This window comes from Anser cygnoides, chromosome 10 (assembly GCF_040182565.1).
Source record: "Anser cygnoides isolate HZ-2024a breed goose chromosome 10, Taihu_goose_T2T_genome, whole genome shotgun sequence".
NCBI lineage: Eukaryota > Metazoa > Chordata > Aves > Anseriformes > Anatidae > Anser > Anser cygnoides.
Genome location: NC_089882.1, coordinates 16,250,422 through 16,272,543, shown reverse-complemented (window position 1 = coordinate 16,272,543; position 22,122 = coordinate 16,250,422). Strand labels below are relative to the sequence as shown.

The 22,122-nt window shown below is 49.3% G+C and overlaps 1 protein-coding gene across 4 annotated transcripts in view; it reads right to left on the bottom strand.

Annotated features, from left to right (window-relative positions):
• Positions 1-22,122, bottom strand: part of CACNA2D2 (calcium voltage-gated channel auxiliary subunit alpha2delta 2) — a 194,697-nt gene that overhangs the window by 160,374 nt on the left and 12,201 nt on the right. For all 4 annotated transcript variants that reach the window (XM_067002844.1, XM_067002846.1, XM_067002845.1 and 1 more), the window contains exon 2: positions 9,285-9,366. In XM_067002844.1, the coding sequence (XP_066858945.1) occupies positions 9,285-9,366 (82 nt within the window). The remainder of the gene's footprint in view (positions 1-9,284; positions 9,367-22,122) is intronic.

The window sequence follows — 22,122 nt, the reverse complement described above, 5'->3', positions numbered from 1 at the left end:
GTGTCAAAGGTAATCTGTTGTAATGAGAAACAGTAAACATGCTCGCTTAACATGCAAGCCTGCAGCTGCAGTTTACCAGGCTTAAGCCACACTAAAACAAAAACCACAAATGTGCCTTTGAAAGCTCACCTCTGCTGTGTTCTCCCTCACCTTTCCAGCCCTCCTTCATTGCTTCGTGCAGAATGACAGAGAAATGACATTGTATTGCTTCCCCCATACAATAACCCCGAATATCTAACAAGTTTCCTTCCCTAAAGCTTTTAGTGCAGCTGCACATTTCAACACAGGCTGCTCTGCAGTCCAGCAGTTGGAAGTGCCTGATCAGCTGCAAGGAACATGGGATTCGGCAGGGTCTGATCCCAAGTGTTGGCCCCACCAACCTACCAGGGAGAGAACCGCAGGACCACCCGCAGCCTATAAATAATGTCTAAAACCTGAAACTATGATGGAACACACATGCATATTTTCTTTTTATTTTTTATCTTGACCTGTGATGGAGTTACATTTTTGGTTACCAGCTCCACTGAATCCCAGGCTACATCAATTCCCCTGGGAATGAAAGGGAAAAGAACCATCTGGAGAGAACAATAAAACAATTAACTTTCCATTAAAGAATAATCTATGTCTGTTTGTAAAGCAGCAAACTTTGATGATCTCCACCTAATTATTCATTTTCCATTCCAGTAGGGCTGGTCTGGATTTTGCCTGTTGGTTTTGAACAGGTAAGGGTGTGAGGACCACACAGCCTCCTCCGGCTAGGGGCAGGACAACCAGGCCAAGACATCTCTGGAAGTGTTAACCAAGGTCTCATCGTCCCCAAGGCTTCACACGGCTGCATAATGGCAACACCACCAACTGCAGCAGTTTGCTGAATATTCATGAGGATCGCACCCACGTTGCTGCGGACTGGAGAAGTACGTCAGGTGCGTTTTTGGACGCGACGTGCAGAGAAGCACACTCAGGAGCGTGCGCACCTGAACATCAGTCTGTTGAATACTGGGCTCGTTTCCCTTGTCGCTGACAGCAGTATAAATCAGAAATGACTCCATAAAACTCAGCAGCAATCCCCTCTGCTTCTGCTAACTCACCAACTAACTGCAAGTATATTATCTTTCCAGAGTAATTCTGTAGAGTGAAAAGGTTCAAAGCGAGGGCTTTAAGGACTGTTTCTGTGCCTGTTACCCCTCCACACGCATCCCCCTCAGGACACATGCCGTACACCTGATGGAGAGCGGTCTGGGCCACACCACACGTTTGTTACGCGGCCTCGGGCAGCTCAACCACCTGCCTCAGTTTCCCAGTGGGTAACACCGATGAGCCAGTATGCATGCGTGCCTGCACCTCCTTCCCCTTTGCACTCTGCTTTCCAGCCAAAGGTTTCAAACAATTGGGAAGGACCAAATATAGTTTAAACTAAAATTCACTAGAGCATAAATACCCCTTTTCGACCACCCAGGTCACTCCTTTAGAAAACCCACCTGGCACTCTCAGCTTTCCAGTCTGAGAACTCGCGCACCTAAGAGCTGGCGAACAGCGGGACGGTGCCTGGGCAATGGTTTGCTGCTGCTACTGACTGCCAGGGTCAGGCTCCATGAAACAGCGCGGGTGAGACTAGCCTGAAGGCCTTTTAACCTCAGACTTCCAGCCTGCCCTTCCCCTACAACCATAAGCCTCATTTTCCTCTACCAAGTATGCCTGCTCTCTCAAAGCAGGGCTCCCGCATCGGCAGCAGCCCGGCCACGCACAGCACGGGCACGGCGGCTCGGGGCAGGGCCACGTGCAGCTATAAATTATTCATGCACGTTACTCAAATTATGCAAATGTACAAAAAGCTGCAGCATATGTTTCCCTGACATCTTCCCTTCCAGTATGGATGCGACATGGTTCTCGCAGGGAGGAAGAGGGGAAAAGTAAGACGATGGGTGCATGGGGCTGGCAGTGGAAGGCACCAGCCTGCACAAAGGGTGAGCGAGGATCTCCCTTCCCGAACCGAGCTGCCGCACGGACGAGCACATTGAAATGCCCCTCCTTGCATGGCCGGTGCTGAGCAGTGCTGAGGCTGCTGAACGGCCCAGGCAGATTAAAATAAACCCAAGCTGTTTGGAACGGGAACGCGTTTATCTGGCATCGCGCACTTCCTCTTATCAAACACGGGGAGAGCACAGCAACAGCGTGCAGAAGTGGGCTGGGGGGAGACGGGGAGAAGAACAGCAAGCACCAGGCAGACGCGTGCGGGTCCTGCCCTCAGACCCCTCCTCTCTGCCCCAAGCACACAACACAGGCATGAGGCTCTGCTTCTCCCCAGCCTGCAGCAGGAGGTGGACATCTCGAAAGGAAACAGCCGGGTGTGCTCTGCTGCAGAGTCCTGCAGTCCAGTCTGCACATCGTGGTGCTGGACTGAGTCTCGGGAGGCTGGCATCCCACTCCCAACTCTGCCACGAGGCTCACGTGTCCAAGGAGCAGAGCTCTGCCCTCCTCTCAGGGCCTGCCCTACCCAGCAGCTGCACAGAACAGACGCATTCCTCAGTGCATGCAGAGCACAGCGCAGCGACTCTCTAACAGGGTTCATTTAAAGGTACCATAAACGCTGCCCAAATTCTCCATGCCTACTGAACAACTGGGTAACTGTTTCTATACCCAGGGATAACAAGAGTGAGCAGAACAGGCATTACACATCTCCTAGGAAGACCTAGGCTACATTACTATTATGCCAATAGTTAGCCAAGACCAAAAAGGTGAAGAGAAAAGCTTTGCAGCCCCTTTGATAGAAGCATCTTACCTCCCAGTGCTGGCATTAAGACAACGCTAGCTCTGTACCAGCAGTCTTGTAGGGGCTGTGCTCCCGCAGCCACGTGAAACACTCGGCACTGCAGAGACCCCATCACAGGAGGGAAGCTACTGCAAGCGACTGCAGCAGTGTTTGGGGTGGATGCTGCTTCAGCTCTTCAGATCCAAGCCAGAACTCTGCTCGTATGTGGTGGGGTTGTGCTTTTTTTTTTTTTTTAACCAAGTTCTTGTTTTTGCAGGGCTCAACCACAGTTCCTCACCTGTGGCTGCCTCAACTCAAAGATGGCCACATATTGAAAACTAGAGGTGAAACAGAGGAGCGCTGAGCAGAAGGGACAGGCAGCCGCTGTGAGGCAGACAATGGTGTGGGGACACCTGCACAGATCCTGGTCTCTGTGCCCCCAGCCCCAGCCAGCAGGATTTGTCCTCCCCTTTCACAAGAGACCAGATCAATGAACTGCAGCACTGCTGCCAGGCAGAGATGCCAAACTGGCAAAAACAAAGCTGAGAAAACAGCATAAGGTAGCAAGCGAGAACAGAAGATAGAGAAATGAAAATGCACTCAAGTAAAATGAGATGTTGATTACAAGGACAAAGTCCATCTACTTCTGCCATAGCACTTCCAGCAGAGCCCTGGAGGGCCATCTGGACTTTCACGGACCGGGTGTTCCCTCAGTGCCATCAGAAGCTAAGCCCAGCAACATCCGCACCTCCCTGCCAGCACCCGCTCATATGCAGGTGAGGCGGATCCAAGCACTGCCTCTGACCTCCCTAGGCAAAAGGGAACGTGGTTACAAAAACAGCTGGTTGGACTTCAAAGTGGCCCATTAGTTCTGCTCATCCAAGCCACAGACAGACCCAGCTCTGCTACCCACCTGCTCCTGCTAACACCTTCCTGCAAAACTGGGAAAGGCACAGAAAAGTGGAGAAAGGGAGCTCAGCACTTACACAGCTTAGTTTTTTCCCTGGCTATTGTGAAGTCTTTGGTTTCCCCAGTAATTTTCAAAGAAACTAGCCCATTAACAGGCAGCCACGGATAAAAGATGCTGAGGAGGAGGAGGAGGAGGAGGTCTGACGAGCTAGCTGCTCACTTCAGAAGACAGGATCTAACAATTTAGGTAACAAGCAAGAGGAGACTGGCAGCCTCAGCCCACTCTGCACCAAAGGAAGCTCACAACAACCCCAGGTGGTGGCTCTGGCTGGTCCCACCACAAGCACCAGCACAGTAGGACGCACCAGTAAGTCAGGACATGCTGCACCAGCACAGGATGGAAGCAGCAGAGCTCCAGCATCAGGCCTGTGGATGGATTTGCAAAGGGACAGAGAGAGGCATGGCAACAGCAGTGCAGAGACCCATGCCCAGCACCAGCCCCAAATCTGCACTGCACGTTGTTCATCCCACCTCAGCGCTCTCAAACACAGAGTCTGCCCTGCAGTGGGTTTTAGAATCACAGAATCGTTCAGGTTGGAAAAGACCTCCAAGGTCATCTGGTCTAATCATCACCCTACCACCAGTGTCACCCACTAAACCATGTCCCCAAGCACCACGTCCAACCTTTCCTTAAACACCCCCAGGGACAGTGACGCCACCACCTCCCTGGGCAACCCATCCCAATGCCTGACCGCTCTTTCTGAGAAGAAATGTCTCCTCATTTCCAACCTGAACCTCCCCTGACACAATTTGAGGCCAGTCCCTCTAGTGATAGGACTAGTTATCTGTGAGAAGAGGCCGACCAACAGCTCCCCACACCTTCCTTTCAGGTAGCTGTAGAGAGCAATAAGGTCTCCCCTGAGCCTCCTCTTCTCCAGACTAAACACTCCCAGTGCCCTCAGCCGCTCCCCATAGGACTTGTGTCCCAGGCCCTTCACCAGCTTCGTAGCCCTTCTCTGGACATGCTCCAGGGCCTCGATGTCCTTCTTGTAGTGAGGGGCCCAAAGCTGAACACAGCACTGGAGGTGCGGCCTCACCAGAGCAGAGTAGAGGGGGACAATCACCTCCCTGGCCCTGCTGGCTGCACTATTCCTGACACAAACCAGGATGCCATTGGCCTTCTTGGCCCCCTGGGCACACTGCCGCCTCATGTCCAGGTGAGCATCAACCAGCACCCCCAGATCCTTTTCCTCTGCACAGCTTTCCAGCCACCCTGCCCCCAGCCTGTAGCACTGCATGGGGTTGTTGTGGCCAAAGTGCAGGACCCGGCACTTGGCCTTGTTGAACCTCATCCCATTGCCCTCTGCCCATTGACCCATCCTGTCCAGGTCCCTCTGCAGGGCCTTCCTACCCTACGGCAGATCGACACTTCCCCCAACTTGGTGTTGTCTGCAAGCTTACTGAGGGTGCACTCAATTCCCTCATCCAAATCATCAATAAAGATATTAAAGAGGACAGGCCCCAACACTGACCCCTGGGGAACACCACTGGTGACCGGTCACCAGCTGGATTTCACTCTGTTCACCACCACTCTCTGAGCCCGGCTGTCCAGCCAGTTTTTAACCCAGCAAAGCGTGTACCTGTCCAAGCCACGGGCTGCCAGCTTCTCCAGGAGAATGCTGTGGGGAGACCATGTCAAAGGCCTTGCTGAAGTGTAGGCAGACTATGTCAACAGCCTTTCCCTCATCCACCAGGCGAGTCACCTGGTCAAAGAAGGAGACGAGGTTGGTCAGACAGGACTTGCCTTTCATGAACCTATGATGGCTGGGCCTGATCCCCAGGTTGTCCTGAATATGCCGCATGATTACATTCAAGATGACCTGTTCCATCACCTTTCCTGGCACCGAGGTCAGGCTGACAGGCCTGTAGTTCCCCCAGGTCCTCCTTACAACCCTTCTTATAGATGCTGCATTTTGCAGCATAAGCACTGGAAGAATAGCAAATTCATTGACTTTGGTCAAAAGTGAACAACATTTACTTGTGCCAAAATACTGGAAGAAACAGAAATCTGGTGCACTGTAGCAGGAAATGCCAAAACCAAACATTTTTTGTCCTACAAAGTAAAGAAGAGTCCTCCACAGCCATGGAGAAGGTCACTAAGAAAACGAAAGAAGTCGGGGAACTGGGTTTTTAGTGTAATATTCTTTACTGTAGAATAAAATTATTTGAAGAATTTCATCCTCTTTAGATAGTAGTTTATGGTTCCACATATCGTTGTTCCAGCCAGTTATATTTGTACAGATTTCTGCTCTCTATTTCTGGTGATCCACGAGGGCGGCAAGGACAGGGAGGAAAGGCAGCACGCCCTCATCTCTCCACATGCTGGGATTTGCTTTGAGGCACGCCTGGAGGAACCGGCCAGCCAACGAACACAATGCTGTACCACAAGCACCAACTCCACTGTGCAGGGAATCATTTCAGCAAGGTCACAGTCCTCCCTACAGCATTCAGATGTACGTGTGGCGACATTTGCACTTACACGTTTTCAAGGTCTGGACTTCAAGGAGAGAAGCAAGGAGGTGTCTCACACCTGAAAGGCAAGCCCCCTGGCATGACCCTGTTGCATCTCAGAGCTTCTCACCCTCCTCTAATTGCCACAGAAAAGCACTCTGCTCCAGCAGAGAAACATCTGAAAGGAGTAAGCTTGGATAATCTCCCCAGAAGCACGAGATGACTGCCTCTTCAACCTGCACAAGGGAAGCGAAGCAGTGACATCTGACACTTAGTACCCCAACTCTAAGAAATTACTTCAGAGTTAAAATAAAAACCCTTCCTGGGTGGGCAGCACTCCAGCAAGATAAAATATTCAGCACCATTATGTTCCCGGACACCATATTTCTGACAATAAATTTCATGCCTCATATGCCACAACAGTTATACGTTTTCAGGCAATAACCGAAGAACAGGTCCACATCCACTCACAGCAACTCAAGAAAAAGTATAAGTACACCTGAGAAAACCCTAAGGAGGGTATTTCATTATCGTTCACCAGTCTGTCACCATGCCAGCCGGGCCCCAGCTGAGCAGGGAAGCTCCATGCCTGGCACAGCACCATCCCCAGTGCTCCCAGGCTGCCCGAGCGTGTCCCGCTGCCAGCGCCACAGGCTCCTGGCTTCAGAAGGACCAGTTTGGTCTTCTGCGACACCGGAGCTCTGCCCCACCTCTAATACCCCTCCCTATGCACTGCGTACCCCAAGAGACACTGCAGACACTTAGGATGTCGCAGACTAATGCAGCAAACCAAACAACATGAGCAAGCTTTGGCTAAAATCAGGCTCTGCTTCCAGGATCTACCTGCCCCATTTGCCTTACTCCTCCTTGCCCCAAACAGAGCTATTCCTCCTTTATCATAAACCTTCCTGAGCAATCCCAGTGGGTGCTTCCAGCTAGATCTTTCTTCCAGCTCTTGCTGTTTCTCAGAAAGCAGCTTTGCAGCTTGGTACCCTTCATCCTGCTTGCACGCCTCCACGTCGGTGAAGCTCGTCCAGGTCATGCCCACGCAGTGCCCTTTACAAACACAGACTGAGTTCCAACCCTACAAATTCATTGCCACCCACTAGATTTCCACCATGGTTGCAGCAGAATAGGGATTTATTTTTTTAAATGCATGCCCCCAAGCGGGTTACAGTGCTGTATGACATTAAGCACTTCCCATACTGCAACCCAGGCACACCTGTGCAGTAAGAGGACTTGCTGTGAGTACAGCTCTGAGTTCTTCAGGATGAAGCACTCCGTGTAATTTCACATTAGCATTAGCAAGTAACGTGGTCTTTATGAGAAGTGTAATTCACTCAATATTCCATTTACGAATCAAACCTGAACTCCACATCCTAAGTTCCCCCGAAGAGACCCACAGAAAGCCTCCACTAGGCTTTACTGGTGTTTTAACAGCTGCATGTTAGAATTTTCAGTAGCTTATTTCTTGGCTTCTGGTGGTTTATGCATTCAACAGATACAGTAACTGTGCACAGCTCCTCACTTCAGAGGAAGGTTCCAAAAAAAGTTAAAAGAGAAAAAACCAAAAACTTAAGTCCTTCTGATGTCAGTTTATCTTGTGTTAATCCACTACAGTGATGCACTATGTTCTACCAGAAGAATTAAGCAGAAAAAGTGGGAAGCTCTCTTACCTGTAATTGACTGACTGGCCAATAGGAGTCAAGTGCTGGCAAATTGGAGGTGTAATTTCTATTTAATTACAGCATTAAAAAAATTACATGATACACCTATTTAACATGCAAAGGAGCAAAATCAAAGCTAATAAGAATAAATTGTAAGAGAGGACATTTACAAAGTGTAGTAGCTTTTTTTTTTTTTAATGTGCTCTGCAGAGAGTATGGTGCCTGTTGTGCCTATGCACTGCCTGGAAAATTTGCATCCTTGGCTCCGATTCTAACACCTTGCCAACATGCAAACTGTGCTGCGCAAATGCACAAATACAATCAAAAAGATTTGGTAAAACCAAAAAATGGTGTACATGCTCTCCACGCTGCACATGAAGTTTGTATCAGTTCCAGGGAAACGAATGCAAGCGAAACCCAGATAAACCATTCTGAAGCTCAAATATGAATGTAAATGAATGGATGAATTATGAAGAGTTTTGCAAGCCTTCAATTAAACTCATTTTAAAATGCATTTAAAAGAAACCAGTGCAACTTCTGTGTTTAGACAATGGATTACAACCAACAGTATAGAACATGAACAACTCTGTTGAAACCAGTACAGCTACTGGTGTAAGAAAGCGAGAGGCCCACAAACCACTGGCTTTTAAGAAGAATGTGCCACTGCCATGAGAAAATACAAGTGCCCTCCATGTTTTTTCACCCTAATTTCAACTAATTTTAGTGTTGTCACCCTAATTTCAATTTACTCCATTTCAAAATAGCTAAGCTTGACAACAGTGCTGGGAAGGGGAACCCAGTGGGATCCTAAAGACCCTTTGCACCACAAGTCTCACAGAGCACAACAGAATCCTTCTGTCACTGCCCCAGCCCAGCTCCGAGCCATCACTGCCAGGACGTGCGACAGATCCGGCTCCTGCCACCTGCTGCAGCCAGGCCCCGCGCTAAGCCAGAGGTGGGAGCAGGAGGCAGGGGACGGCATCCATTCTGTTCTGTGGCGCCTGAAGACAGAAGCCAGGAGCTACAGCTTTACCTGCAATCTATATTCAGAAACGCAGAACTTTCAACGGCTCGTCAAAATTATCCTTTGAACGCTTCCTTCTTTGTCAACAAAGTTTGGAACTAAAACACAAATTAAACTACCTTCAGTCCCTGGAGAATGGCTGGGTGGAAGATGCAGTTAGTGTGCCATATAGAAACACAGGTACATGCTCAGATAGCGGTGACATGCAGCCTTAGAGAAACAGACAGATGCAAAACACACGCACAGCCACACGCTTGATGAAGGCGTCGAATCAACTTGCAACCAGAAGCACAGCCAGCCATGCCCCTGCACACGGAGTGAGCTGAGAGGTGACTTGCTGCAAGTATTCACACAGGTGATTTCTGCAGATGAGAATGTTCATTGCTATGAGGAAGGCAGCACAGGTAAAAGACGGACAGCTTACCCCTCTGAGCTGCTGGACTCCACCAAATATCCTCATCACTCCATCAATCTCCTGCTCCAGCCTTCTGGCCCAGTACTGCATACTGCAAGAGACAGAGAGAACGAGAGGAGGAAAGGGAGAGAAAGAAAGAAAGAGAAAGTCAGAGCCCTGACACTCAGTAGATAAGCAAGGTAATTAAAGGGAGAGGGAGGAAATCAGTGCCCTCAGCTAAGGTAACTGCTCTGTTCCTGCAGCACCGGCTGCGGGCAGAATACCAAGAACACGCGGCTTCTGAGAGCTACGGCTGGGGCAGGTTATAAGCTTCAGGACGCCAAAACAACGTATGCAGAAGGCACCGCAGAGAGAAGAGGGAAGAAGCAGTACAACAAAAATTGCAAAGCATATTTTTTTTCCTTCGTATATTAACGGTTGCAGTAGCTAATTACTTAAGCCCGGAGCGATGAAGGAGGTCAAAGTGCTGCGGCGCCCGCTGCAGAAGACAGCTCGCTGCCGCAGCAGGGATGCGGGACGAGAGGCGCCCGTCCCAGCGCAGCAACAGATCACTGCTGCGGCACGTGGGGGCTGCTTCGGGCCTCGGTGCAGCGCCAGCTGAGCCGGGCAGTGACTGCCAGATCCCCTGTGGGGACCTCCTCGGTCCCTCCACCCCGACCCCTGCACAGCAATCCTTCCGACACGCACGACACCCCCGCGTAGTCGGCCACACAGATTTTCGCTTACAGCAGTGACATCAAGTTAAAGCAACAGCAAACCCACTCTCCTAAAGCCCCAGAACTCGATAACCCTCCTCCTTTTAATGAGATTTCCAGACTCCAGCCCCTGGCCACACAAATGTCAAATCTCCCATCTGGCCTGGAAGAGCGATGCTGGATTGCCTCTACCCTACTTGTTACCACAGCCGGCGCTTTCTCCACAGCAACATTCATCCCTAAACACAGCAACGGACAAAGTAGCGAAGGAATTACAGGGACAGAAGGTAAGGCCAGCATCATGGCAAAGGGATTACATGGGCAAGGAGAAGCTGGGAGGGAGCAGAGCAGCAATTTCCATCGGTTCACAGAATGTTTTCACTCTCCACACCAAGAGAAGTTCCCCAGACAGTGTACGTGCACTCCTCAGCCCTGCAAAGCCACTGGAGAGGCTTTCCTGGAGGTCAAGAAGCAAAGAAACAACTAAGAACTGAGGACACAGAGGACTCCTAATTACACAGCGTTGTCCCAAAATGGAGCAAGCTAGGCAAAAATACCAGAGCAGAAACAACCGTCAACTTGACACTCGAAGCAGGGCTGAAGCATCACTGGTGGGAAGCGAGGAGACAAAAGGCAGACAGGAGGGACCAGCAGACCGCTACACAGGCCAGTTAATAACAACGGAGGCTACGGATGAAACCAAAATTTAACCGCACGCTCCAAAACTTCAGCATTTACCAGCATAACTTACTTCATTTCTAACATTTCTGCAGAGGTGACGTTGTCTTTTTCCTTTGGAGCTTTACTGGGGAGGAGAGGAAATGCACGCAAGATGACGGGTATAGAAGCCAGCCAGCCCACCTTTCATCCAAAGGAGAGAAAGCAAAGCCCAGGGACTGTCAGTGTAAAGACGAAGGGTCACAAACAGAGCTGGGTGAGGTGGATTTTTTTCCCCCTCTCCAGTCAAACATTTTATTTGCTATCCAAGGTTTATTCAGGTTGGCCAAAGTTACTCATAAATCTCCTGAAGTATTTTTCCCCCATATTATTTATTTCTATATAAGTCATTCATTTTAAAATATGCCTTGAAGCACCACAAGTGATTTTATGAGCTCTTTTTTTCCCCAGTTTATCCAGTAAGCCAAAAAAAAAATAAATCAATTATATGCCCACACTCAGCCACGGGTCAAAGAAGCCCTGCTGAGGACTTACGGAGCTGACGCCTTCCCTTCGCTTCCAGCTCTGGGTACGATCCTGCCACTCGGTGACACTTGCCTGTGCCAGCTCCCTCCAGGAACCTACACCACCACGTCACACAACAACTGCAGCCCATCTCGACCTGTATCCATCAACACTAACAACTGCTCACATCCCCACAAGTATCGTGTCCAGCCAAGCCTTCAGAGAGGGTTATGGATGCAGGAAGACAGAGGCATCAGCATTATTCTGCTGGCATATGCAAGACAGACACCGAGTGCTCAACCAGACTGAGATTTAAAATTAAACTTAGTCAGCAGATTTGTTCAAAAATAACGTTACAACTTATTCTGCCCCCTGCCCCCAAAAAAGTAGCACTATTTTAGGGAAAAGCCACCAGATTTTTCATTCATGAGAAAGACTGGAACTTGCTTTAACTGTGCAGCCTTACGTTACCTGGCTCTCAGCCTTACTGACCCGTGGTTTCTCAGAGTCCTGGTAAGCCTTTAGAAGCCACTAACCATAAATAAATGTGTACCACCCTGTGAAAAGCATGGGATTTCTGCATGCCAGATTTCTAGAAGCATGGTTATATGACAGCTTTTCAGGTAGGGAGCATTTTTTTCCCAGCTAGCACACCCCTTTACCCACACCACTTGCCAAAGGTTTTGCACGTATCTGACCCATTGCCATATCCCCGTAGCCCAAGCAATGTCCATGACTGGAATTCTTCAGGCCACATCCTGAGTTTGCGTTTTCACCTCACTTGCCATATATTGGGTTGAAAACCGCCTTTGCAAAGAAAATAAATACGTAAACCCCGTTATTATTCTGTCGTCGTTGACCTTCTGCCTCTTGTTTCTGTCCCACAGCTGCCGCACTTCAAATTTTATGGAAGAAGACTGTAGCAAGGATGAAGAGGGTAAAGAAATTGATGGCCTATTATGAACATGGAGATTTCGCTTTGAAGCGTGTCTCATATGGAAGCTGTAAGCAATAAGACATGACAGTCATTGCATTCCTGGGCCATTATTGCACGCCTCAGGTGGCATTACAGGGCTCGAGGAGCGATAACTCCTCAGAACACGCAGCCTGGAGTCCCCTACCGCTCCCGTGAAGTGGCATTTACAATAAAGCACCAAGAAAACAGCTGATGCACGTGCTGGGAAGCCGCTGGCCTGGATGCAGTTCCGCTCACGAGAAGCCACGAGGCCCCCTGCATGAGCCACGTGCTCCATCTCCCCTTTAAACTGACAGGTCTTGCAGGTCCCCAGTAGTGAGGAGAGGGTCTCTGAGCTGGAGCCCGTGGCAGGCATGGCGGGCAAGGTGGCCGGGCAGCCCCCCAACCCATCCCCTCCGCAGCGGGGGCCCACACAGCTGATCCATGACCCCATCACACTGTCTGGCTCTGCCTTCGACCAGGCTCTCCAGAGGTCTCCTCCAACCTAGTGCCTCTCCATATGGATAAGCGTGACCACGCACATTCAGGACACACGCTATTATCTCTTGCATTTAAAAAAACTAATAATTGTTTCCTTCCCCTGTATATTTTACAACCTCTTCTGCAACATGTAACAAGGGACAGAAATGATTTCTGGAAACACAACACCATTTATCTCTGTCTCTCCAAAGAAAACTACAAAAATGCTAATTGATTTCATAATTTGCATATTTGATTTTTCCTAAAGATGAGATAAAATGGGCTTAAAAAAAAAAGGCAGCAGAGCTTCAAAAATACTTACTGCGGCAAGCATCGCGCAGGAGACACGTCCAGCAGGCAGGAAGCAGTGCATCGCACCCACGGCGCCCGCACCTCGCCGCTGCTCACAGAGCCCCTCACTTGTGCTGGGGGTGCCCTGGGTGAGACAAGCGGCTGCGGGGACCCCTGCACGGGGCTCCACGGTCCCCCCATCATCCCGCTGCTGCCGGGGCAGCGTGTGTGGCAGGCCCACAGTTGGGCCCCTGGAGCAGCGCCTGGCCCCTCACAGGTGCTTCCTGCAGAGGCGCAGGGAAAGGGGAATGGGAGGAAAGAAAACAAGGTATGGGCTCGGAGATTTTTTTTTTTTTTTGTATTTTATTGGAGCAGCCTAAGGAGAGCTTGGCTGTGGGCAAGAGAGAATGTTAAAAAAAAGTCAAATAATAGGAGACACCATCCTTTTCTCTTGCTGCCTTCCTGGCCCAAAGAAGAGACGGATTCATACAAACATGAAAGGACCAGAGGAAAAAGCTACCTGCTCAGTAGATACACTGCCCCAAAGCTTCTCCAGTTATACTCAGAGGGTGTTCTGTGCAAGTGTCTACACTTCACGCAGCGTGTTCAGCCAAGAATGTTTCACTCTGATTCATACATACACTTTGGTTCAGTGCCCAAATATTGCTATCTAATACAGTTATTAATTACTGTGTTGTCTAATTTTTGCTGTGCAGGAACTTCTTATAATGGGCTTAGCCCTTCAAGATGCTTAATCCTTACCTATAACAGCACACGTGTCAGCGCACACAGGTGCACGCGTGTATGTGCACACTTCCTGCCCCCTGTGTTTCCTTCATTTCTTACATACCTAGGCTGTAAAGCCCCCCAGCAGCTAATATTTACGTGATGAGCAAAAACAAGCTTTGTTTTATTTGTATTTTTTTTTAAGATACAACTTCCAGAGACTACCCACTGCCTACAAAACAACCAAATAAATTACCGACCATGCTTCCAGACATTGTCAAGCCACGCACACTGTTATTTTATGACTCCTTTTTAATTTAAAGTATGTGCACAGGTGTTTCTATAAAGGAGAGGTTGGAAAGACAAGACCAGCAGGCAAATTTTCTTAAAATTTGTCAAGATGTTATTCACCCCTGCCATCTGGCCTACCCTGTAATAAGAAAGGATCTTTGGTATTATTATAGGAGGGAAGGAAAGGACATATTAATATCAAAACTATATCCAAAGGCAGATCTTTAAGAAACACGAAGGGAAAAGACAATAAGAATGTTTTCCCCACTCAGCTCTATCACCAAATTACTTTGTTTTCCTCAACTCTAACACGAACCTCTGTGCCTGCTTCTTTGTGCTGTCTGTTGTCTTCCCAATTCTTATAGCAAGGCATGTTTCTAAAACAGTGGCAAACCTCCTACCAGATCCATCCTGATCCCAGTTTGATGCCCCCCAAAGTACTCCAATATAATAAGAAGGGTAACTGGGGAGTTTTCTCAGCCTGAGGGATAGACAGAACTGGGCAAAAAGGGAAGGGAAAGCAGTCTGACAACTGTACAGAAAATTTTTCATCAACAATTTTCGAGCACGAATATTCATGCAGGTACCTGTGACAAAAACAACAGCAACCACCAGCTTGCTACCTATGAGACTTCAGGCAACAGGAAAACCGTTCCTTAAACAGGATTTCTGTATTGGGAAGCAGAAGTATTAAACTTCTAAGGCCAAACTCCCTCCAGAAACAGAACACATGGTCGGTGTTCAGTCAGACACACATGGGATGGCAGGGCCCTTGGGAATTCTTCTTCCACAGTTAGCTGCACTGGGACACGAAGCACTGTCTAGCCTGTTCTTTAAATCCTCCACTGAAGGTGAGCCGAGGATTCCCAGAGTATCTTATTCCAGTTCCATTCTTCACTTTCTCCATCCTAAATCTCAATTCCCTCTTCCACTTACCCCACCTACAGCAGACAGAAAACAATTTTCTTCTGACAAGCTCCTAAGAACTGCAAAGTCATTGTTCTGTTGCATCCTTTGCCCTTTAATTCTCTCCTCCTCCGAACTCAGTTCCCCCCCCCCCCCCCCCAACTTTCCCTCCTTTGCACTGCTTTATAGACCTCATCCTTTTTGTTGCCCAGCTCTGGATTCCCTACGGCTTGTGCCTACCTCCAAAAGCTCAGGCCAAAAACTGAGATCAGGCACTCTGAGAGAAGTCCAGCACTGTGCCGCATGGGGAGTCACCCATCGCCTCCCCGGTCCTATCCTGGAAAGTGCTTTACGCTGCAGAATAAACATGCCCTTCTGCTGCAGCAGCGCTTTGTCGACTCAGTTTGTGATCCGCTATAACTCTCCAGATCTTTTCTGCCACACTGCTACCCAGACAGATATTTTTTAGTCTGTATTTGTACATTGGATTTCTCCTTAAGTGCAGCACTTTGCATTTGTTTTCACTGAATTTCATTTTTGCTGATATCAGGCTCTCAGTTCAATTTTTCTAGATCATTTTGAATTCTGATAATGCCTTCCGAAGTAGATCCAAACCCTCCCAGCTCAGTGTCGCCTGCAAATTTTATAAGCATATCGCCCATTCCATTGCCTAAGTTATTAGGGAAAATATTGACTAAAACTAGGTCCAAGGCAGATCCCTGCAGGAGCCCACTTGAAATGTCCTCCCAGCAGGAGAGAGAACCACAGTAACCATACTTCGAGAGCTACATGTCCAATTAAAGTATCTTGAATGTTAAACTTTACAAAAAGCTGGTTTTTGAGTACTTGATATGCAAAGAAGCTGTAGGCCAAAGGATAATTCGGTGAATAATTTAAAGCGTAAGAGCAGGATTGAGGAAAATCACAATCTGTTTGTAGATGATTTGCCAAGAGAAAGAGGAAGAAGTCGCTGGATGCGTCAGCTGGCACACGTGCCCCGCAGTGCTGCGTAGGGCCACCACGCAGCCGCTGGATCCTTTTGATCCAACACTTGCGCACGTGCCTCTCATCGACACTGCAATAAAAAGAACAAACAGCAACGCAGTGACAGCAAACACCTCCTGCAGCCAGTGAGGCAGACTGCTTTCCCAAGAAGCTCTTTCAGCCACGGACCACCCAGTTCCTCCCACCCGCCCCACGACACAGCCACCCCGTGACGGGCACTCGGGAGGTCAGAGCATCGCACGGCAGCACCTCCGTATCAGGGTCCCCGAGCATGGGAGGATGTGCACGAATCAGTCTTCGCAGTCTCAGGGGGATGAATCTGGTCTCAGCACATTGCCACCGAGTCCCCCTCCTCTAGGAAGAGGCGGAACGGAGTACCCTGACACGGCTGACTGGTTTGCTGTTTTCAGTCAGGGCAGAGAACAGCCTCAGCAAGAAGTCCTCTGCCGTGCCCGGAGGATACTCCAGCTGCTTCCCAGCAGCATAAGAAATACTCAATTTGGTGGCCTTACAGCAGGAGTAAATTAGCTATTCGTGGCTGGAGATCCAGACCAGCTGCTCTTGCTGCTGTGAGGATAGTCCTGCGAACAGACACTCCACCGGGCAGTCCAGGTGCTTTGACATTCAGTATGACGGTGGCAAAAGCAGCACGGCCAAGCTCCGGAGCCGTGCCATGAGCAAAGTAAGCCAGAGGCCGTGACTGCCATTGCTGGAGTTGAACTGCTGATACCACCAACGTGCTACCCCGACCAACGGGCAGTTTTCTTTGGAGCCAAAGCAAACCTAAAGTCTTAGTACCCCTGCTTTTTTGAAAGCTATGTTTTCTTGCTCCTATTTTACATCTGAAACCAGATTTCTATCACTTGCTGATGCACATCAGGAGCACCAGAAGCCCATGGGTTCCACCACAGCTGCACTCTCACCGCACAGCATTAGGACTGGGCTCCTGATCTCAAAGCCTGTCACAAATCTGGACTTGAAACACGATGAATTAATAAAGAAGTGAATAGGTGTCAGTTTTATTAAGCATGCTATCTGCATAAATTTCACCCAGTGCAGCCACTTGTCATTTTCAGAACCCCTTGAGACCCCCCCATGGCTGATAACTCTGGCACAGTTCTTTGCAACCCATTACACAGATGAAGTTTTATCATTAAAACTTTCTCCTCACCGACTCCCTCCCTGTTTTACAGATGCAATCCGAGTAGAGGCTGAAGAGATCCCATCCCCCACTGCAAAGATAAGGTTACAGAGGGTAGGTCTTAGTAAGGATTTTGCAAGCTGCATGAATTATTAAAGTCCTTTATGATATAATGACAGACATATCAGGTTATTTGTTTATTCCGTGTATAATTCATGACTCTCTTGGGAGCTAGACAGAAGTAGGATAGACCGTTGCATCTTCTTGCTCATTCCAGTAAATCCTCATCACCAGATGGGAGGCTGAACCACCCCACAAGACAAAACAGCCGCACCTAGCGGGATTCGCACTTTCAGCTGGGGATAGCAGAGCTTTTTGCACAGCCTGGAGATATAGCGCAGCTGTCAGCTGAGCACATCAGGGACGGCTGGAACAAAAGTCCAGGCGACGTTTCTGTACCGTGCCACCAGAGCACTGTCACCTAAGGCACACACACACACCTTTGTGAGGAGATGCTACGGGTCATCCCGTGCTCCTCTCTCATTGCTCAGCCACAGGACGACTATCTGAGCTGACCCAGGCCCCTCAGGACTTGAGGATACTTTACAACAACCACCTCCTGGCAATGCAAATAAGAAAAGAGTGGAAAAAGCAAGATGGTTGCCCTCGCTTAGGCCATTTGTTTAAAAGAGTCTGGTCAAGCTACGAAGCTAAGCATGATACAGAAGTGCCATGCCCTGGTTGCTGGAAAGGAGCTTCGAGTACACACATTGTAGTCATCCCATTCTCCAGTGTGCTGCTTAAAGGGTGAGGGAGAGACTGTATGCCACAGCGACAGTCAGGGAATAAAGGACGGACCACAGGCGCTGCCAAGAGCTTCCCAGAGACCTTTTACTCACTCGAGGTGCTCCACCCAAAGATGCTGCCAGCAAGAGTCACACTTCTAGGAAGAGCTGCAGCAGAATATAAGTAGGCTGAAAACAGCAAGCTGGGTAACTCTCCCTAGCCGCGGGACACTGGAGGACTGCTTTCAGCATCCACCCTTCCCGTCAGATTGCAGCTGCTCAGAAGCAGATTAAGCAGGCGATGATTAATCAGATCACTAAAACACAAGCCACGTTAGGGAGTCTGAACTACTACTGACTTGCCAGACCTATGCCAAATTTGTCTACAACCTCTCTTTATCAAGCAAAGATACTGTTAGCCTCTGCCCCAAGAGCCTCTACTACAAGACAAAAGACAAACTTCCCCTGGGTCTGCCTGGGTGTCACTGTCACTAGATGGCTAGCTAGTTAAATCCCCCACCTTAAACAACCCTCTCCGCACCATTCCCCTACCTGAGAGATGCCTGGCTCCTAAGAGAGCGCTGTAATCATTGTTATTATAAAGCACTTAGCGATGCTCACTCATTGCATCCCTCACCAGCCAAACACGCAGAACCCTGTTATTTCACATGCAGTCGCCTTCACTTCCAGAAGCTGTTCATTGTACTGCTTCCTTTCAGCGGTGAAAGGAAAGAAGGGGTGGGGGTGGAAAACATTTAAAAAAATAATAATTTACTGCATTTTATGCCATTACCTCACTACTTTGTGATACACATCTAAAAGCTGTCTGCAGGACCTCCCCGCTTGTAAGGCGGCACCCAGACGTGCTGTGCAGCGGGGACGCTGGAAGCACGAAGCCCAGTTTTGTCCCAGTGCTGCCGCGTCCTTCCAAGCACTACTGCAGCAGGGGGGGACCTGGCAGCTTTCACAGGTCACCTCCTAGCTGGGACAAACGCTCCTCCCTCCATGGGGAAAAGCAAATACAACCTCTCCTTTGTAAAGGCCGCAAGTCTATTGAAATTGCAGTTGTGGAAGCACACTGGACTACTCAGAAAGTACTCCCAGGCCTTGCTGTACACGCTCAGGACATTGGTCCACCAGGACCATTTTCCCCATCACCAGCAGCAGCTAGCTTTTTGTGCCAAAAGGGATGCACCCCCTGTCCTGGAGAGCTCTGTGGATGAGGGATGCAGCGCTGGAGCACTTTTGGGCACAAGGATGCTGTGCCAAGCACCTTAGTGGTTCCCACCCCAGCAAGAAAACTCTGCTCTGTGACAAGCTGTCTTCCCTTTGAAAAGGAAAGGGTATCCAGGAAATTCTGCTGGAGCCTAGGCACTGCTGTGTCCCTTTCCTCACCAGATGCCTCAAGCTAATGAACAAGCAGTGCACCCACGACCGAGCTCCAGTGATCATGGTTACTGCCCACATGCCCTCCCCTCATCACCGCGGTATCACGCTTACAGCGTGGATGGTGCAAGAGCCCAAACGTCACTGTGAGGGGACTGACCAACATCGAACCGTCTAATCCTCCCAACGTGTCTTCCTTTTTTTTGGAAGGGGAGAACTGAGCTACAGGGTGAAGCAGTAGTCCCAAAGCCAGACACTTTCAGCAGCAGAGCCAGACGTGAAACTCAACCTCTGGACGCTAAGTGTGATGTTTGTGCTTTGACGATGGCCCTCGAGCACCAGAGCTGGCAGCTTGTCTGCCCATCAGCGTTCCAGAGCCCGTCTCCTCCTGGCCCACATAAACACCAAAACCTAGGACTACGAGATAATTCTCTTCTGCTTTATAAGTGAGTATTGACATTAAAACCCAAACCACCTGACATCCCACCACCCTACTGCCCTGGACTCTTTTCTGTGAGAGACAAAGCCCAGTTGTTACTGCGGTCCTCTCGATGGGGCTTACGACATCACCAACCCCTTTCTATTTAGAATAATGACTTCTGCCACACACCAGGAGATTTGAAATTACCTGTGAAATATATTTCCCTAGGCACAGGCTCAAGAAGCATGTAAATTACCCAGCTTAATGGCCTCGAGAATTTCTGAGACACACACGGAGCAGGAAACGTTCAGATGGTCTCTCAGGTACCAAGCAAGGGGATGAATGTCCGAGGGGTGGTCAGGAGCCACTGCCCTACAGTTCCTCCAATACCCAGCTCCACCAGTGAGCATTTGCCTCAAGGAGGCAACAAGCACAAGAGATCCAATCTTAAGTGAGTGCATCATCAGCACAAAAATGCAATTTTAAGGAGAGCATTTCTTGGGAAAGGTGCCTGACCGTAACTCAGATGGGACGTGCAGCCAACACAGGGCTTATGCAGCAGAGGGCACCCATTTAATTCGCAGAAGCCCAGCGCTGCGGCACAAGGAGCACTCTGCAGCAGGCCCTCTCACCCTCCTGCTAACTACGGAGAACAGCACCATCCAAGCTTCAATTCCCAGGCATCTGCCAGAGAATACTGTCCTTCAGAAGGAAGCCCTTCTGATCCCCAGGGACAGCTCCCACTACCCCAACACCAAAGAAACGGACAGATGCTCGCTCCCTGGAGTGCAAATCCCCCTGGCCATGTTTCTGTTCTTGTACTTGAACTTGATGTTTTGTTAGTACATTACAGAAGAAACATTTATCCAAAAAAAAAAAAAGCATGGATTCATTTGGAGGAGCAGAAGACAAGGAATTACACGATCTGGGTTCCATTTACTGCTCCACTGCTGACATATTTGAGCCTTTGAAGCCTTAGTTTCATCAGCAAGATGAGCAACAGGGAAATGGAAGTGCTATTGCAAAGTGCACGTAAAGACCATTATCAGGAGTGGAAGACAGACAGGACAAGGTGCTCATGCTGTGGTGGGGAGTGGATGGGGGACAACCCCAAGGGCATCAGGACAGAGTTATTGGTCTCCCCAAGGAACAAGCCTGAGGCACACAAGCTTTGCTCCTGATGCTAGCCAAGACTGACGGCTGGTCACCTTTTAACATGTCACAGATGGAAAGTAGGCCAGAAGAGCAACCGGGGATAAGAGAACACCTGGAAGATAGGCCTGGCAATGGAAAAAATGGGACAAATTTGTCTGGTGTAAATCCTCAAAGCAAAGGTGTAAGAGAAGGTCTTTGCTGAGACTCCTCCAAAGGCAGAACCTGCCCTCATTCTCAGCCGAAGCGTCTTGCTAACCCACATGCCAGCAGAAGCCACGGTATCACTAAGATTAACACGGCAGCAATTTTAACAAATACCAGTTTCCGAGATAGTTTTGTCACTCACAAGCACCGCACCAAAGGCTGAAGCCTGTCTGGGCTCCCCGAAGCGACCCGTGCTGCAGGTTACTGACAGCACAGCCCACTGAGGCTTCACCCGGCAGGCAGCTCGGCTCCGGCCAGCCGCTCGCTCCCCGTCCTGCTGCAGGCTCGGGGGAGAAGCACACAGGTAGAAGTGTGAGAACCTGGGGCCTGAGGTAAGGACGGCCTGATAGGTAGAGCAAGAGCTGTGCACAAGCAGAGCAAAACAAGGAATTCATTGCTGCTTCCCATCAGCAGGCAGCGGTTCAGCCCCTTCCAGGACAGCACGGCTCATCACACAACAGCTCCTCGGGAAGACAAACACCAGCACTCTGAGCGCCCTCCCTCCTCCTTTCCCCAGCTTTTCTTGCTGAGCCTGACATCGTATGGTATGGAATATCTCCTTGGTCAGCCTGGGCCAGCTGTCCTGGCTGTGCCTCCTCCCAGCTCCTGGAGCCTCCTCGCTGGCAGGGCAGTGTGAGGAGCAGAAACGTCCTTGGCTGCGCAGGCGCTGCTCTGCAACAGCTAAACCCCTGGTGTTAATACCACTGATGTTCATCGAAAACCCCAAACATTGCACCATACGAGCCTCTATGAAGAAAACCTCCATTCCAGCCAAAACCAGGACAATGTCATTGTCAGTAATGTAAGTACTCAGCTATTCAGAAACTATAAGATCAGTATTAAACTAATACTAAAATTTCCCCATCCCTGGAAGTGTTTAAGGCTAGGCTGGATGGGGCTTTGAGCAACCTGTCAGGTAGGAGGTGTCCCTGCACGTAGCGACCAGGTAGAATTAGATGGGCTTTAAGGTCCTGCACAACCCAAACCGTTCAGCGATTCTATGAAACCTGAACAGCATAGCAGAAAAAAAAAAAGTGAGGAAGGAATGACATTGTAATAAATAGAGTCAAGCCAAATGAGGAAGCAAGATTAGCTTCATGTTTTTGTCTAATTTTCCACATATTATATACTTGGAACATTGGTTGCTTTGATCATGGGATCTGGAGTTTAGCGCAATGCACCTTGCAAACTTCAGAACATTTCAACAAATTGCGGTTCACCCAG